A 19944-nucleotide genomic window follows, 5' to 3' on the forward strand; every position below is an offset into this window, starting at 1 on the left:
CGTTGGAAGCGCTTAATTAATCGGATTAGTATAAGCCGAGCGAAAGTTGGAAAGGTAATCACATTATTGTTCGCCCATCAGGGGAGTTAGTAGTTGATGGAACGAAAGTGCTTCTAGGTGTGTGTTGAACTTTATCCCTTTGAGATGTTTTCAATATTTTCGACGAGGAGGCACGGCCGTACGACCAGGCCTACGCAACTTTATATCGAATTTAGATGTATGAATTGACGTCTGATGTCAATATACGAGTAGAACTAATTCGTCGTGAACTTCTAAAATGGAAGAAATTATTTTTTGATTAGAGGATGAAAAATTGTTTGCTTTTGAATGGTGCTAGCTTGCTACCGCGATTGCAATCACTTCACACAATGTGACCTATTTGTTCGCAATTTCTATAAAAAAGATTGAACGTCACTCACCCTCAAAATTAGTTTTTCTAGTAATAAAGAGAGGCTTGTAAAAACTTGCCATGTAGAAAATACGGGTCTATGGCCTCAGACGATTTTTATCTGAAAACCCTCTTCTTAAAACCGACGTCCGATTTTACGCCGAATGAAGGCAAATCGGTCGTCTACGTTAGCACGCGTGCACTTTCCTTATCTCTGACCAAAATTGGATTGAGATGAGAGTTAGTTATACTTACTCGGATTTTTTTAGGATCTTCCTCTGAGTTAAAATGTTACATCTTCTCCGAGTTTTGTTATAGATAATTTAATCTACAGTTTCCATACTAATACTATAAACGCAAAAGCGTATCTGAGTATCTGCTTATCTGTTACCTTTTTACGGCTCTACCACAGAACTGACCTTGACTAAATTTGGATCAGGAATAGCTGCATCGTGGAGACGGAAAATCGGATGTTTTTCATCCGGGAAAATCAAAGAATTATTCATAAAACACAATCAACTTGGACAAATTCGCAAGCATTATAAGTCCCGCAAATTCCTATTGCGTGAGAACCATGTCTCATTAACGACGTCATTTTGACGTCAGCCGAAATAAAAATATACCATCAGCTCGAAACTTTCGTCTAGTGCTGACGTCACTAAAATGGCGGCCACGCGTATTAGCAATTTGCATGGCTTATAGCTAGATGGCGTTTTATTTATTTAAACATCTTTATGGCTACCTACAATATTGCAAAGAATAAAAATACAGGATACATTTACTTAAAAGGTAGTATGTTACAAAAGAAACTTGAAAAATTCATTTTCACGGTCGACACACTCACGAATTTGTACAATAAAACAACTTGCCTGTTTCATTCCTTCAAATAACCATAAATTATCTCCTTTTTTTAACCGTCTTGAACGCGTAAAAGAATGAATAACAATCGTGTGATAAATCTTGTTTGAACCACTAAACCTTTCTACTCATACTACTTATACTTTCTATTAATGGAAAAGTAACCATTCGATTGTATTTTTGTTTCTTTTCGAGTGACACATTTTATTTATCCGTATAATAATATTAGAAATGTGAAAGTGTGTCTGTCCGTCTCAACCTTTTCAAGATCGAGATTCAAGAAAAAAACGAATAATTATATAAGTCCCTAAATATTACTAAATGATGCCCGTGACTTCGTCCGCGAGGATGTACTTAGGTTTTTAAAAATCCCGTGAGAACTCTTTCATTTTCCTAAAAATAAAAAGTAGTCAATGTTACTCTCCGTCCTTTCAACTATCTGTATGCCAAAAAACAAGTCGAGTGGTTGCTTAGTTAAAGCAGGAAGGAAGGAAGGACAAACAAACAAACAAACACACTTTCGCATTTATAATAATAAGTATAAATATAGATTGTGGCTAATTCCGTTGTACACAGTCTCTAAACTAAACTAAAATGGCACGTCTAAATCTATTGGTATCGAATAGCACTAGATTTAGACCTGTTAATTTAGTTTAGTTTAGAGATTATGTACAGCTTTTTAAAATAACGAATTTTGCGAATTTTTAAAAGAAGTTTTAAAGTTTAAAATGAACAAAGTCTGTTGCGGCTGGCGCTGTAAGGTAAGGCAGAGATTGTAATATGTGTACCAAACAAAGTTTTTATATTTTTCCCTATTATGACTTCAGGTTTTGTCTACAGTTTGCACCTTTGATAATGTAGTGTGTGCTTTATACAGTTCCTTTTCATACAAACTTTGTGTTTTGGGCACTCACAAGATTTACTAGTGTAAAATGCTCCCAACATTAAGTCCGCATTTTGTCTTCTTTTTTAAGGTTCAGTACCTCAAAATACGCTATCAAAAATATGGGCATTTATGCCAAACATTTTGACACTCACTAACAAATCAAAACCTATATACGCGACAAGTCGAGATGGCAATCGGGGTATTAGCCCGGGGTATTAGTAGAAATGAAATAAATCAAATTCGATAGCCGGGGATGGGTACTAGTGTGAAAACAATATATTGAGTACCTTTCGGTTGAAATTGTTCGGGTAGCCAAATAAGGGATGATTTATGCCAACACGTGCTTTAATGTGTGGGGCCCGTGCACGGGACGGTGAAGCATAAACTGCTTCATATAAAATGTTCGTGATGTTTTGAGTCCGTGCCTCCCCAGCGCTTCGTACGTGGCACGGCTCGTGCCCGCCACGTGTTGGCATAAATAGACCCACGGCCGTGTTACATCATACCATAAGAAAAAAGCGAGTAAACGAATAAAGTTGCTATCCCAGAGCTTTTTATTACGCGCAAATAATTTCGTTCACAACAACAAAACCTAGGAATAGCAATAAACGAAACTTTGGGAACAACCGGCTTTATACGAGGGGAATACTAATGTTTCAAGGCTCGTTATTGGCAGGAAAAAATATTGCAAATACTTGTGTAACAAATACGAGCACATACACGCTCTACTTATTTAACTTTTTGGAGTATTCAATATTTGGTGAAGCGAAACTTCTTTGACAAAATTATGGGTTGTTATGGGGAACCTTAAAATGTCAAAAAGGTGAAACAAACGCACGAACGAGCGTGGCGAAGAAACGCACTTCATTAGCTGAAAGATTCCCTTAAGTCTGATGTATCTCGATCCTCACAGCCACTTTAGAATTCACCCTTAGCATTCTGTAAGGAAGGCAAATTCCTGAAAGGCCGGCAACGCATTGGTGGTTCCTCTGGTACTGCAAATGTTCATGGGCGGTGGTAATCACTTAACATCAGGTAACCCGCCTGCTCATTTGCTCGCTACTGTTATATTTAAAAAAGAGACCCGTTCTCAGTAGTGAGCTGGTGATGGGTTGATCATGATGATAACTTTAGAATTTATATTAATTACTAGCTAATGCCCGCGACTTCGTCCGCGTGGAATTAAGTTTTTTAAAAATCCCGTGGGAACTCTTTCATTTTCCGGGATAAAAAGTAGCCTATGTCACTCTCCAGGTCTTTATCTATACCCATGCAAAAAATCACGTCAATCCGTTGCACTGTTGTGACGTGATTGAAGGACAAACCAACAAACCAACAAACCAATAAACCAACAAACCAACAAACCAGCAAACAAACACACTTTCGCGTTTATAATAAGGGTACTGATTAATTTCGGCCTGTAATCTGCTAAAATTATATCGAGATATCATGGCGTATTTAGGTTCCCATACTCAATAACAGTTTAACGCCAATGACGCCAACGCACATTGTACATCGTAGCATCGTTGCGTAGTTAACTATCGAGTTAACTTCATAAGTTATACTAAGTAAGGCCACAGAGTAGGACTTCTACTCGTGTGGTAAGGCTTCAGTTGTAACACAAAAAAAAAAAGTTTCATGTACGCCAGTAAATGAGAAATTCCGGACTAAAACCTAATTTCCCGTGAAAATGTTTTACTCTTACCTCTTGTATATACCTCTCGATGGTAATTAGACTGCAAACCACTGGGGAGAGTATTTTTCAAATGAACTGTACCTTGGTAGATACTATTGCATATTCTGTGACTTAAGGGAAAGTTGGTCACACATTGGCTTATAGGTATTATCGTTTGAGCAAGGAACAAAGAGAATACGCGGAAGTGAGGATCGCCTCACGATAACATCTCTGGCCGCTACAACTACTTCTACGTCATTACGCTCTCGGCCGCCGAGAAGTAAGGCTGCCTGTCCACTGGAGCGAGAAAGTAATGCCGAGCGGAGTTGCAGTTGTTGTGGTTTTCCTTACGCGGAGCTAGAAAAAACATCACCGTGATCGTTAACTATGAAGTACGTCACTAAGCAATTCATTAGCTACCATAACAGCCAAGGTACTTGACGGACTCCTGGATAGAAAACTGGATCAATACCTAGACCTACATGATGCACAGTTTGGGTTCAGGGCAGGGCTTTCCACGGAGAGTGCCGTGTTGACCCTAAAGGAGACCGTCAAGTATTATACGAGCAGGAAAACACCATAGTGTACGCCTGCTTCTTGGATCTCTCAAAAGCGTTTGATCTGGTTTCTTACCCGATACTCTGGGACAAGCTCAGACGCACTGGCATGCCTCAGGAACTCATCAGCGTCTTTAGGCACTGGTATGCAAGGCAGGATAACCAGGTAAGGTGGGCGGGGATATACTCGGACACGTATAGGCTGGAATGCGGAGTCAGGCAAGGTGGGCGGAGCTCACCGAAGCTTTTCAGCCTGTACGTGAACGAGCTGATCGAGGGGCTCAGCAGCATGCATGCGGGATGTTCGATTGATAATCAGATGGTTAATAACATCAGTTACGCGGATGATATGGTGCTGCTGAGCCCATCGGTCTGCGCGCTGAGAGATTTGCTGCGGGTGTGCGAAGACTATGCTGAAAAGCATGGACTTAAATATAATGTAAAAAAAAGCATGCTCATGGTCTTTGCGGCGGGTAGCATTTCTCCCAGCTATGTACCTCCAGTGAGACTGTACGGTGCAGAGCTGGTTAGGGTGCCCAAGTGCACATACCTGGGTCATGTGGTTACAGCAGACATGAAAGATAATTGTGACATTGATAGGGAACGGAGGGCGTTGGCGGTTAGAGGGAATATGATAGCTCGCAGATTTGCTCGTTGCACAAAAGAAGTTAAGGTCACTTTGTTCAAGTCCTTTTGTCAGAGCTTCTACACGTGCAGTCTGTGGGTTGACTATACCCAAAAATCTATAAACGCCCTCCGAGTCCAGTATAATAACATCTTCAGAATAATGTTGGGACTGCCTCGGTACTGTAGCGCGTCCGGTATGTTTGCGGATAACTGTGTAGACGGCTTCTTCGCAATCATACGGAAAAGGATCGCCTCAATGAAAAGTAGGTTGGAGAGAAGTCCTAACATTATCCTGAAGGTGATAGCAGACAGACAGGACAGCGCTCTCAAGGCGCACTGGATGTCTGCATTAGTTAATAAGTATATTAATTATATTAACTAACATAGAATAAGTTTCTTACTAACATACATTATATTATAATATAGTTACTAACATAGATTAAGATGGTTACTAACATACTATTGTGGGCCTTTGATGTCTGTGAAATAAAGATTATTTATTATTTATTTATTTAAGCGTAAGCGTCATAAGCGCGAAATGCAGCAATGTAGGAACGCGTAGCAGCCACGTAGGAGTTCGTAGGAGGATGTAGCAGCTGCCTAGTAATGCGTAGAAGCGGCGCGGCGTAGGAGTGTGCAGACGCCACATACAGTAGCCGGCAGGAAATATGGACATCGACCCTTAGAAAGATAATTCGGCTTCGTAGAGCGTTGTCTCTATCACTCTTACCTATTTGACGTTGTGTCGGTCACAACGACAGAGACAACGCTCTACAAAACCGCATTCTTGTTCCGAAAGTCGATACATTTCCTGCCGGGTACTGTAGGAGCGCGTAGGAGCTTTCATACAGTGCATTACTTCTAGTAACCACGTCCAACATGCTACCATACATAATACCATGCGTCCGACATACGCCAGGCTGCTGCCACAAGGGTGTGTCCACGCCTAAAGCTATCCAACCGTCATAAAATCCTTGAAACACCAAATCTCGTGCCAAACTTAAAAGTTAGTATTTCAAACAAAACCGCCCGATGGAAGAGACGTTTGTTCAATTTACTGTAAAAGCGATAATGGCCGTAACTATGGGTAAAGTGGAAATGTTACACGATTTTGAAGTGTGCAAATGGCCGATCGCCAAAGTTCAGTGAACTGTAACTAATGTTTGGTTCTGACTGATAAATGACGATTCTAAAAGCTACTGTTTAGCGTTTAGTAAATCCGTTTGGTACCAGATCTGGTATAGGTACGCAATACAAATGTAGCGGCGATAAAAATGTTTAAGCTCAATCTAAATATATAAAAGGAAAAGGTGACTGACTAACTGACTGACTGATCTATCAACGCACAGCTCAAATTATTGGACGGTTCGGCCTGAAATTTGGCATGCAGATAGCTATTATGCCGTAGGCAGCCGATAAGAAAGGGTTTTTGAAAATTCAACCCTTAAGGGGGTGAAAAGGGGGTTTGAAATTTGTGTAGTCCACGTGGACGAAGTCGCGAGCATAATTTAGTTTGTACTTAATTTTTTTTCTCATACTTCTCCAGTCAAGATAAATGGAGGTTGGCTGTCATCTCGAATAATTGCTGTCTTAAGCTAAACGCAACGTTCTTCTTCTAACGACGCTTCTCTCGCTACTATATTTTTTTCAAATAAATAGACACTTTAAAAGTGTGTGTTGTTTGTTGGTCTGCCCTTCAATCACGTTATGTATATGACATGCTATTTTTTTTTGTAAAATTAGCGAGCAAAGCAGCAGGCGAGTCACATGTTAAGTTATTACCGCCCCCCATGAACATTTGCAGCACCAGAAGAACCGCCAATGTATTGCCGGCCTTTCGTGCGCGAGTGTGGCTCGCATTTGACCGATTTTTTATTATTATCCTAATGATTTCGTTTCGTGTTCCCTTGTACAATTAACGAACAATACTTACCCGTGCGTTAAACAAAATGTTTGTCCTCGTTACTATGAGGAAACCTAATAATAATTATTCTCTGCAAAAAGGCGTAGCAAATTTATTCTAACCAAATAAACTTCAAAGAGAATTTTATTTGGTCATATTATCATCAATTTGCTTTAATTTGCTAACAAACTTTTGAAACAAGGTAGTAATGTTTAATCATGGTTAACAAAATAATATTCAAATGTAGGTAAGTATATTGGGGAAAATCGGTCATATCCTAGTGGTTAAGACATGGGCCTCCTAGTGGAGGGTTCCCGGGGTCCGATCCTGGGCACGTATTTCTAACTTTTGAGACGCACATACTGTCTCAAACAATTAAATACCACTTGCTTTTTACGGTGACGGAAAATATCATGAGGAAACAGGCATGCCTGAGAGTTTTTCATAATTTCTCAAAGGTGCACTTGGCCGGCGGTCTACCAATCTGCACTTGGCTGGCTATGTATACAAAATCCCGTGGAAATCATGGGTTTTACGGATTAAAAAGTAGCATATGTATTAATCCGAGGTATAATCCAACTCCATTCTGTAGTTCTGTAGTTTTCGCGTGAAATAATAACACACGTACGTACACACACACATACACACTTTCTCACAAGTAACATTACAGCAAAGCAGGTTATAACCATTGAGTATTCAGACGTACTGAAATTAGCATTTCTTCAATAATATTCGTGCTAGACATCTACATGAAATATAGGGTGTAACCCGAACGCTGGCAAAAACGAACACAGGTGATAAGTACTGATAATTACTGATATGATACCATAAAAAAACCACGAAAAAATAAATAAAAATTCTATTATTGTAAAACTTTACGATATATTGCAAATAAAACATCTGACTGACGCCAGAGGTCAACGAACGTTACATTAGTAGGTCACTCGGAGTTAATGCCGCGTCGTAAGTGGGTCATTGACCCGAGTTTTGCACGTCATACATTGCGGGTTTGAAAAATACTAAATCACTAAAACTACAAAATGAGGCAAATGGGTAGTGGCGGTATTGGGTTATTGTTTGGTAGTTGGTACAATAAGGCAAGTTTTGCTGGCGTTCTGGTTACAGCCTGTATATAATATTCAGATGTCTCAGAGATGCCCTACTCATGTTTATTCCAGTTACATTTGCGACGAGTATGAGACGAGACAACTCACTCACCTTTACGGCTTCATTATAATACTTCGTTTTGAAAACGTTAACTTCTTTAAAATGTTAATATTAATTTCTGACTACGAGCTCATTTTATAATATACTCGTATGTAATATATGACCATCTGTGGTTTCATCCTTGTGAGAGTTTCGAAAAATCCTGCTTTATTCCTTGTCTACATTATGAATGAAACCTGTGTGGAAAAGTTCAGCTTTCTAGGCAATAAGGATTTGGACTGAACGTTGATAAGTTAATCAGTGAACTTTTCTTTCTATATGATACTAGATGATGCCCGCGACTTCGTCCCCTTGGATTTAGGTTTCTCAAATTCCTGTAGGAACTCTTTGGAAATCAAAATTTTCCGGGATAAAAGTTAACACATCATAGCTCTTTTCTTTTCTAGGTTAGTTTATTTATTTGTCCATTTAATTTAATTCAATTTGTGTCAGTTCAGTTTGTGGGTTGCCTTTAACATAAACTTGTGTCTCGTAGGTAGTATAAACCTCCCTTCTTTCTAAACTTTTTTGCAGTAATAAAACTGGCGCTACGAATAATATCCTCTCAACGCTTAATTTCGCTGCCAAAGTCAAAGTCTCGCCCAATTCACTGTGAAAGCGTTGATAGTGAAAAGATTTTCAAATGGCTGGGGCATTGATTTTTTACCGAACTTCACTATTCTTTTTGAATTCAAGTTTGGCATTTTTCGGTATGCTCATCCTAACCTAGATTTTTTGTGATTTGACTGAACTACCGAATTTGACCAGTTCCCATTTAGTTCACAGACCTATTACGCCAATTGATTCCTAAAGGACTCCTTGCTTTTCATATTTTTTTAAATTCATTATAGGCAAATGCTTGACCATAATCACACCTGATGGAAAGTGATGATGCGGCCTAAGATGGGACGCGTTTACCTAGAAGATGCCTATTTACTCTTGTTTTAAAGATACCCGGGTTGAAATTGGAAGAATATTCTCTAAACCTTAGCCATTTAGGAGTTGCAGAATGCAGAGTGAGAAGGTGCTCTGGTACGCTATATAGTTACTTTGCTTCCATACATTGAGAATTGGGTGATATTTTACATCGATGCTAATAGTTGCATATGTGTTTTTTTTTAAATAGATATAGCGAGCAAACGAGCAGGCGGGTCACCTGATGTTGGGTGATTTCCGCCGCCCATGAACATTTGCAGCACCAGAGGAACCGCCGATGCGTTGCCGGCCTTTTAGGAATTTGTTGGTCCGCCCCTTCAATAACCCCATGTTATAATCTAGTGGGAACACCGCCGATGGGAGTTGGTTCCACAGTTTGCACGTGCGTGGAAAGAAGGATCTGGCGCAGCGGACGGTCGAAGTGCACCAGACACCCAGGTGGTGAGTGTGAAATTCCTTACGGTGGCGCGCGGTGCGGTTGTAGAAAAAAGAGGGTGGAATGAGGTCAAAAAGCTCTTCAGAGCAAGTTTTATTCAAGAAAATAGGCGGTGGCTTCGCCCGAGTGGATTTAGTTTTTTTTAATATCCTATGGGAACTCTTCAAATTTCCGGGATAAAAAGTAGCCTTTGTCCGTCCCTGGGATGCAAGCTATCTTTGTACCAAATTTCGTCAAAATCGGTTGAACGGATGGACCGTGAAAAGCTAGCAGACAGACAGACACACTTTCGCATTTGATCATAAAATTTATGATTTGATTTAATTTGATTTAAATAATATTAGTATGGCTAGAAGCAGAAAATAGCTTTATTGCGTATCTAAATAATAAACAGTTATTAATTAACTATTTATAACTATAGATGAGCAATAAAAATTACTCGTACGAAGATGGCAAAGAACGAATTGCTACAAGCAATCTCTTATGACTGATTCCCACGCTACAGTGCGTGATTGCGGTTATCACGCACGGCTGGCGACCACGGAGAGCCACGCACCGCGCAAAAGGCTCAGACGAAGACGAAGACGTGTCTGAGCTACCACGGATGGATACTCCTTTCACGGTGCGTCGGTGCGGGCTGATCCGCGTCCATCTTCAATATCACGCACCGTAGGAAGTCGGTATTACATTTGATCGAAGGAAATTGGTATTCATAAGAATAAAAACTTGTGTTTGTTGTGTACTTCTTTTGTATTTGTTATGATTACTCATAAAGGGTGTAACCAGAACACTAGCAAAAACTTAGCGTTATTTTTATACTACCTAAACACAATCCAATGCCAATAACCATTTGCCTCATTTTGTAGTTTTAGTGATTTAGTATTTTTACAACCCGTAATGCGTGCAAAACTCGGGTCAATACCCCGCCTGCGATGCGGCATTGACTCCGAGTAGCCTACTTATGCAACGTTCGTTGACCTCTAGCGTCAGTCAGCTGTTTTATTTGCAATAATAACTTATGCTCGCGACTTCGTCCGCGTGGACTACACAAAATTTCAAACCCCTATTTCACCCCCTTAGAGGTTGAATTTTTAAAAATCCTTTCTTAGCGGATGCCTACGACATAATAGCTATCTGCATGCCAAATTTCAGCCCGATCCGTCCAGTGGTTTGAGCTGGGCGATGATAGATCAGTCACTCAGTCAGTCAGTCAGTCAGTCACCTTTTCCTTTTATAAATTAGATATCGTAAACTTTTACAAAATTATAGGATATTTTTATATTTTTTTCGCATTTTTTTTGTGATATCATATCAGTAATCATCATTACTATCATCTGTCTTCGTTTTTGCCAGCGTTTTGGTTACACCCTGTATTATGGACACGCAGACCAGCCAAAAAGATGCTTTTCATTGCCTCGTTCATGACGTTACATTTTTCAATGAGGTCAGTAACTATTCCAAATGCGCGCAAGAAATTTTGCTTCAAAAAGCAGAGAAGTAAGTTTAGTTGAAACATTCAATAAATATACAGAATCTCGACTCCAATAGAGATCCTAGTAAGTTGCCTGAAAATGCCCTCAGAGTATCATAGCAATATTCTGCATATTGTTTGCTCAGTGCCGTTACGACTGAGCGGCCTTGCATTGCCTTTGGTACGAAACGCGCTATGCATTATAAACAAAGCTACTCTGCAACTCTATTTAAAACAGTAGTGCAAATGGCAAATTGTTTTACTAATATTCTACTATTGTAGTAAAAAATTGTACAATTACTATTCTTTGACTAGACCAGACTAGACTCACTGAGTATTTGTTAGTAGGTACCTACTAAGGTACAGAAGGCTCATTCCGGAAAGACGTTCAAATAAATAGCGTCAGCACACCCCGCACTGAGCTAGTGCGGAGGCTGTGCGGCTGTGCGGGGTGTTCCCTCCCCGATTGCCATCTCGAACTGTCGCGTACTATAGATGATGTGCTTGCTTCGTCGGCGTGGATTTAGGTTTTATAAAAACCGCGCGGGAACTCTCTGAATTTCCGGGATAAAAAGTAACCGTATGTCTTTCTCCTGGATGCAAGCCGATTTTGACGTGGTACAGATATATTTATATCAAACCTCAAAATCGGTTAAACGGATAGACGGTGAAAATATAACAGACAGACACACTTTCGCATTTATAATATAGGTAGGTACGGATAATGTCCAGCTGAGGCTGAGTTTGCGCATAGAATAACGTACCTAATTGTTCTACCCGTTTTTGTTGTTGTTACCCCTAATTGTTCTACCCCGTGGGAACGGGGTGTAATCCACACTAATATTATACATGCGACATGTATCTGTTTGTCTGTCTGTCTGTTTTCACGACCCAACCGTTTAACCGATTTTGATGAAAATTGGTACAGAGTTAGCTTACATCCCGGGGAAGGACATAAAACCACGCGGGCGAAGTCGCGGGCATTCTGTAGTAAGATATAAGTTAAAAGCGCTTAGCTGGAAAAGGTTGGCATGGTCTACCCACCCACATTTATTATTTTAGGCACTGCTTTTGATGTATTCTAGGCTTATTATAACTCGTGAGTATTTAAAATAATTCCCTCCAAGCGTACTGTCTAAAATGAAGCGAATATTTTACACCCGAGGCTTTGTAAAGCCACTCATTTGTAACTACAAACAATAAACATAAATTTAATTGAGGTTCTTCGAATCACATGAGGTTCTAACATGTTATTATTCGTATCTGCTAAAACCGTGGGAATGGAAAGACAGATTGAAATCCGAATAACTGGATTTATATTACGATGTGCACCCGGAGGACTTTGCCTTGACCGGGCATTTTTGGGTAGGCACTTGCACCTGAACAGGGCACATTTCTGCCCAGACGGGGCACTGGCTTTCCCTTGCTCAGCGTTAAATAAATAATGCCAGATCTTTATATATCTTGAATCAATCATTCATATGTATTTAAAGTATATTTAACTAATTTGTCAAACACGTTTGTGGAGTATAAATATTATATGCTTGCATAAATTATTAACAATTTGAATAAAGTGTATTCTTTCGAAAAAGAGAACTAACAGGAACTGACTTCTCGTTAAAAATATTTATCAGAAGATTTATAGTTTTGGAAGTTGGTTTTTTTAATATTTTTCTTTTACTTTGTATTCATGTAATACCATTGACTAATAACAATTCGTAATGCTACGAGCCTTTGGCGAGCATTTTTAATGCAAAAAAAGTGAGAAAATAAGCTGATATATTTTAGTTAAATATAAATTACAGAAAACTTTTAACATCTCGCGAAACGCCACGTTACAATGAAGCCAAGAAGCCCCTTAATATCGCAAGTACCGTAATATTCTGGAATGGCACTAATTACGTTCTTAAGGCAGCAATATCCACTGACTAAGACATTGTCGTGTTCTATGGAACATGGGAAACTTCTTCCTTTTACTGTGAGGACTTTTGCAGTGTATACTGTATATATTTAGATTCTGGGATCGCATCAAATAAAAATCAAGTCAAATTTATTCATTCGCACTTTGATATTTCTCAAGAGAGCACTAGAAATAAAAGTAAAAAGAAAGACTGATTGTATTTTTAATTGAAGTTTTTCTCCGAAATTGATTTAGTTATTTTTGATCGGGACTGGAATATAAATTGCTTGTAACTGGATCTGTTATTACAAGCGGAAAGGGGACTCAAGTTTTACAAAAATCCTTGAAATAAATATCAATTTCCAAGTTTAGAATAATAGGCTTTTCTCCTCTCCGAAAAAAATTGGTGCGTGCCGTTGAATTTAAAGTTAGGTAAGCAGAAACCTATATACCTAGGTATTCTAATTTTTAAGATTTCGTACCCAAAGGGCCCTATGACCTACTAACCCTCCGCTGTCCGTCCATCTGTCCGTCAGCGAGCCATATCTCAGGAACTCTAATAGGCAGAAAGTTAAAAAAACCGGCCAAGTGCGAGTCAGGCTCGCGCAATGAGGGTTCCGTACTAATCTAATCTAAATCTAATCTAATTCAGCCTGTGCTGTCCCACGTCTGGGCAAAGACCTCCCTCCGATCCTTCCACAATTTTCTATTTCGTGCCTCTTCAGGCCACGTAACTGTAAAGTTATCTAAATCATCACGCCAACGTCGCCTCGGCCGACCACGCTGGCGTTGATGATTCTGGGGCGGCGAAAAGAAGCAGAAGAAAGAGGGTACAGTCCTATTTTTTCGACATTTTGCAGGATAATTAAAAAACTATGATACATAAAAATAAATAAAAATCTGTTTTAGAATGCTCAGGTACCCACTCAGGATCACTTTGTTGTCTGTCTGTCTGTCTGTCTGGCTGTCTGTCTGTCTGTCTGTCAAGAAACCTACAGGGTACTTCCCGTTGACCTAGAATCATGAAATTTGACAGGTAAGTAGATCTTATAGCTGACATTTGGGGAAAAATCTGAAAACCGTGAATTTAGGCTTACGTCACACACTAAAAATTAAAATGTGGTAATTATTAAATTGAACAAATAATAAGTATTTTCAATTTTCAGTGGGGTATCATATGAAAGGGCTGTACTTGCATATCCTAAAACAGATTTTTATTTATTTTTATACATTATAGTTTTTGATATATCTTGAAGAATGTCGAAAAAAATACCCTTCGGTGCGCGAGGCTAACTCGCACTTGGCCGGTTTTTTCAAAGTCGTCGGTATTTTTAAAGAACCTGAGCCCAGGAAATTTGCAGGAAAAAGCTACTTGCGAATATTATTGTAGTGAAGCTTCTAATATTATTATTTTTAGTTATAAATTATTATACTTTAGTTTCTAAATACACTTAAATCTAAATTAAAAGTACTTTAAAAATATTATATTAAAACATACAAACTAAAATAAACCTTACTAACTTAAAATTAAACGTCGAAACTTTAAGTTTAAGTATAAGTTTCTAAAATGTAGCATTGTTGTAGCTATACTAACTTTTGCCTTTGTGAGAGTGCATTATTTACTCGTTACTGTGTCGTCGTTTGATAGAACTAACTCCACTATAGTCTGGAAGTAAATTCAAGTTGTTCTCTTGGTACTTAAGCAATTGACTCAAATAGGTAACTAATGGAACTTTCCATAAAATTTAATCTGAAAATCAAATAGTTAAAGAATATATATTAATTAGTTGGCTATAGGTAAAGGCAGTTTTACGCCAAAACAACACCTTTGTTTACACATGACGTGTTACATATTCCAACGACGACAATATAGTTCAAATCACTTGCGAAAGCGGACGTCCTAACCACTAGGCTATCACAGCTTCATCCATACTTTTATACTTAATATTATAAATGCGAAAGTGTGTCTGTCTGTCTGTCTGCTAGCTTTTCACGGCTCGACCGTTTAACTGATTTTAACGAAATTTGGTACAGAGATAGTTTGCATCCCGCGGAAGGACATAGGCTACTTTTTATCCCGAAAAATTGAAGAGTTCACACAGGATTTTCAAAAACCTAAATCCATGCAGACGAAGTCGCGAGTTATATTTACCACATTCCTCACTAACAACAGTCGCCAGCGTACTACCTCCCCACTACAGTACAGGGAACGATAAATCATGGATAACGTCTAAACTTCCAGCCATTGAGTGGATCAGTGGCTCAATTTGTTTTATGCCAGACAAACTATAGTCGTAAAATACGCTTAACTGTCACCCGGAGACGGAGAATAATAAACAAACCAATAGCAATATTATTGGCGATAAACGTTCCCGGGGTGGGATAATTTAGTCGTTTGCGGACAAAAAGCTAACATCTCCGTCGAAGCGAAGACTGCTATAAGTTTAAAATCACTGCCACATAACAATTAGACCAATGGGTCAGGAAAAGAAATATTGTGGAAGTGGGATTGACATGTGCGTACATTTTTGACTGTAAGACCAGTCATACACGGACAGCTTGAAGCAGTCAGGATGGACTGCTTCAAGCTGCGACTGAATATTGAACTACAGACTTCTACGTACGTACATACAAACCGCTCAAGCAGTTGCAACTGCTTCGGGCGGTCGGGCGGTCAAGTAGTCGCCTGGCATATACACTGACTGCTCGAGCTGTCCGACCGCTCTCGCGCAGTTACCTCCGCTCGCGCTAACTGCTCGATGGCAGCTTCAAGCTGTTGACTCTGACTGCAAGAGCGGTCCGTGTATGTCGATCACTGGCTAACCGCTCAAGCAGTCCGTGTATGGCCGGCCTAAAAGAAAGGTGAATTTAAATAATTTTTGCTTAATGTTACCAACGGGAACTATACGGGAAGCAAAGAGAGGTTTATGTGTTTAGTTTCCTCTTTCAAAGTTTTGTTGGGTAGATTTTAAAAACGTATCAATCCCCATATTATAAATGCGAAAGTGTGCTCGTTTGTTAGTTTATTGATATGTCCTTCAATCACGCCGCAGCGGAGCAACGGATTAACATGGATGCATGGATATAGTTGATGACCTGCAGAGTGACAGACTACTTTTATCTCGGAAAATCAAAGAGTTCCCACGGGACTTTTGGAAATCTAAATCTACGCGGATAGCGCGGAAATGCAGCCAGTATTCTTGGCACCATTCCACGCGGGCATGATTTGTATAGTAATTAGATGAGACTAGCTTTAAGTTTTATTGTAATATTTTCATCTTGTACCTATATCAAATATTTGAAAAGAGCAACCGCCGAGTTTCTTGCTGGTTCTTCTCAGTAGGAAAGGCATTCCGAACCAGTGGTAGATGCATCCGACTATTCGTAAGTACTTGTAAAAGTTTATACAAATAAAAAAGATTTTTATTTTGAAAAACTTATGTTACTTTATATACCTACTTTTGGCATATTCAACGCTTACAGTGTAACTTGCGCCCGTACGTCCCGCGAGGAGGTCGAGAGTGATCCATTCCTCATGGTATTCCTCTGAGAGCAAACGGTATCGGTTATATCCTACACGTAAATTACCCGAACGATGAAAATGCCTCGTCTGGTTGAAACTGTACGCTTAGTACGAGATTTTATGTCTCACCAACGTTGATAATTTTCGAGTGTTGAAACACTTCCGCGTTATAGTAAACTGGATCTTAACTGTCTTGTTTTAAAGCTCAAGTTTGTCTACAAATCTACAGCCAGCGCTCCAAGCGAAAACGTTGCGTAAAGTGGCATTGAATTTTTGACTTTAATTCGAGGCTCTTTAGGTCCATTTTATTTCGACGTTATTGTGTTTCGACTCTCAAATTCTAGTAACGTTGGTGAGACGTTAAATCTTATACTAAGCGTACATAACTTGATTGGTTGTTACTTCAGTTTCTACTCAATTGGAATATTTTCTTGTATACCTAACTCTCAAATCGTACTCCCCATTACTCCCACTCATCATAATATACCTAATGGTAGGGGGTTATCGCACGGAAGGGGCTTACTTGTTATGTTTTGTTAAAATACCTACTAGATGATACAAGCGAGTTCGTCATTATGGATATCCGTTTCTTTGTTTATGCACGCGTAAGTATATGATTATACTGATTCGGCAATTTCCTTACAGCATCATGATTGAGGAGATGAAATCAAACATTTTCAAGACAAACTTTTTTCTCGCAAACTTTGAAAAAAGTGACGGGATACCTGACGTATCGGTATAAGTACATTCTCCTTTTTAATGGTCCCAACGCACTTGAGTTGCGCTGCGCGGCTATTATGTTTTATTTATGAGTTTGTATGGAGCAAAGCACACTTGAGTGACGTGGCGTAAATATAGTTTATATTAGTTTGTATGGAGCAAGGCGCTATCGCGTTGAGTCGGGTCGCGCAGCGCAAATGCGTTTGGACCTTTAAGCGGTAAAAAAACGATTAAAAAGCGGTTATTTTTCTAACTCAAGTAATAAATAATTAATGAAAGACATAAAGCAGTATTTATAATACTAAATATTTTATATCTAGCCATTTTTGTATAAAATGTAATGTAATAAGTGTTTCTATAAACAAAGTAAATTGTTTATAGAAACACTATTATTATTATTATGTATTAAGAAGTAGACGGAATGACACACTTTTTAAACCTTCGTGGTTTTTTGCTGTGTCTAAATTGGATTTGTTAAACATTGTTTATGCTGGTAATTAAAAAAAAAAAAAAGATGATAACCGCGACTTCATCCACGTGGATTTAGGATTTTCAATTATCCCGTGGGAACTCTTTGCTTTTCCGGGATAAAAAGTTACCTATGTTGCCCATGTTCGGGATGGAAGCTACCTCTGTACATAATTTTACGAAATCCGTTAAACCGATGGGCCTTCAAGAATCCCGTGGGAACTCTTTGATTTTCCGGGACAAAAAGTAGCCTATGCCCTTCCCCGGGAAATAAGCTAACTCTGTACCTACCAAATTTTATCAAAATCGGTTAAACGTGAAAAGCTAGGACAGAGACAGACACACTTTCGCATTTATAATATTAGTAATATGGATATGTATAGGTAATGTTCGACGATATGGTACAGCAATGCCCGCGGGATAGTCGTCAAAGCGATCCATTTTCGATGATATGCCTTTGAGAGCATACATGGAAATCGGATACTATTCACTTTGTAAGTAATTCACCTGTTTTATTATAAACTCTCTCTGTTAATTTTAACAATAGGATCTTTATGTTAATTTGAACAATGTATTGATAAAGTAATAATACGAAACTGCTTATAGTTGATTTCTGCAAAATTCAACAGCAAATTATCGCAAAACCAGGCCATCTTTGAACGGGTGGGCTAACTAATTTTATAGAACTTTTTCAACAAATTAACACAAAACAATATTAAAACATACGTATAAACCGTGAAACTGTTTATAAACCTTTATCTTGAACTAATCTATCTACTGATGAAGACCGCATTAAAATCAATAGTGTATTTCACACTAAGCGGAAAAAATAAAAAAATGTATAAACAAAGTATTCAGTATCAATAAGCAATCGAAAAATTTCAGTTTATAAAATTATATTATAATGAATTTTATAATTCATTTTAAATATTTCACTTTTTTTATCTAACTTCTACCAGTATCCGAAACGTACGAACTTGCAGCCACCATGATGGATCCGACTGTGACGTCACATTGATTGCGGTTGTAATGTAAGCACTTTTCTATCAAATTAACCAAAATAAGTCTCATGTTGTTTCTCAAACCGTGTGACGTCATGACGCCTTATCGCCTTATGAACATAAACACAATCGCGACTAACTTTTTCGGGTGTAATACAAAATTTAAATGCATTTTTGTTGCACATATCGATCGAATAGAATTTTTATGAATTTTTGGTAGTTTACTACAGCCTTGGGATCAAATTAAGTTACTTTTCAAAAAGGGTTAAATATTCTATTGCCTACCGTTAAACTATCTTGGATCGGGAAACGACTTTGTTTTACTTATACCTACTATGTAAAGCCAAGTATTCGTGCGAAGCTGAGGCGAGTCAGCTAGTCTAATGTAAAATGTTTATCTGTTGTATATTTAGACGCCGACAAAGCGCTTTTATACAGCCTTACAGGTAAACAAGGTATACAAAGGGGATATCGGATCCTATGTTCCTACCCGAAGGAATACTTCAGGATGGATCACTTTCAACCCCCGTGGGGTAAGCTGTTGCGAGTAGGTACTGAATTCACTATTGGATTATTTTGCTGCTGAATAATTACGATGTAAGTTTATGTAAAAGGCCGGCAACGCATCGGTGCTGCAAATGTTTATGGGCGGCGGTAATCACTTAATATCAGGTGCTCGTTTGCTCGCTATCTCTATTAATAAAAAATGTAATAATATTTTAAGAGGAAAAACTTAAATCACTTAAAAAGCACGATTGTCCGAAAAGTGCGTACCGTACACTGCTTATACCTAACGATACCTAGGTAGGGTCAACAACAAAGTTAGGTTTGCACCCGTCCATAGTCGCTTGTACTGGCGGGTGCAAACCTAGCTTTGTTGCTGACTGTACCTGTTTAATAAAATTACCGACTGAAGAAATGAATGTTGTATTTTTCATTAAAATGCAGGTTCAATTATGTTGAAATAATGCCTGATGAGCTTTATACATTTTACCACTGTAACTGGTGTAAGTCATTGGTAAATCGGTCTCAGTGCCACTTAACGACATACTAAAACATACCACGAATGTTAGATGAAGCAACGACGGCCAACCGTGACCACAGGTAGATTGCGTTTACTAATTTGCGGCTGTCAAGCCTTGATCACTTGGTCTAGGAAACCACGTACGCTGGGTATCATGTCAATAGTTTCGACTGCCTAAGTAGCTAATAGTTGTGATAGCCTAGTGGTTAGGACGTTCGCCTTCTAATCGGAGGTCGGGGGTTCGATCCCGGGCACGCACCTCTAACTTTTCGGAGTTATGTGCGTTTTAATTAATTAAATATCACTTGCTTTAACGGTGAGGAAAACATCGTGAAGAAACCTGCATGCCTGAGAGTTCTCCATAA

The 19944-nt window shown here is 38.9% G+C and overlaps 2 protein-coding genes across 2 annotated transcripts in view; one reads left to right on the forward strand and one right to left on the reverse strand.

Moving 5' to 3' along the window:
- LOC117990776 (uncharacterized) overlaps positions 1–19944 on the reverse strand; it is a 430777-nt gene that overhangs the window by 185678 nt on the left and 225155 nt on the right. The window lies entirely within an intron of this gene.
- LOC138403579 (uncharacterized) lies at positions 4474–5439 on the forward strand. The gene has a single exon (XM_069504749.1). It carries the CDS (start codon positions 4474–4476, stop codon positions 5371–5373), a length of 900 nt encoding a protein of 299 aa, XP_069360850.1. The 3' UTR covers positions 5374–5439.

This window comes from Maniola hyperantus, chromosome 18 (assembly GCF_902806685.2).
Source record: "Maniola hyperantus chromosome 18, iAphHyp1.2, whole genome shotgun sequence".
Lineage (NCBI taxonomy): Eukaryota > Metazoa > Arthropoda > Insecta > Lepidoptera > Nymphalidae > Maniola > Maniola hyperantus.

Excerpts from the sequence above, each read along its gene's own strand:
- LOC138403579 (XM_069504749.1), top strand. The coding sequence starts at position 4,474 with ATGCCTCAGGAACTCATCAGCGTCTTTAGGCACTGGTATGCAAGGCAG.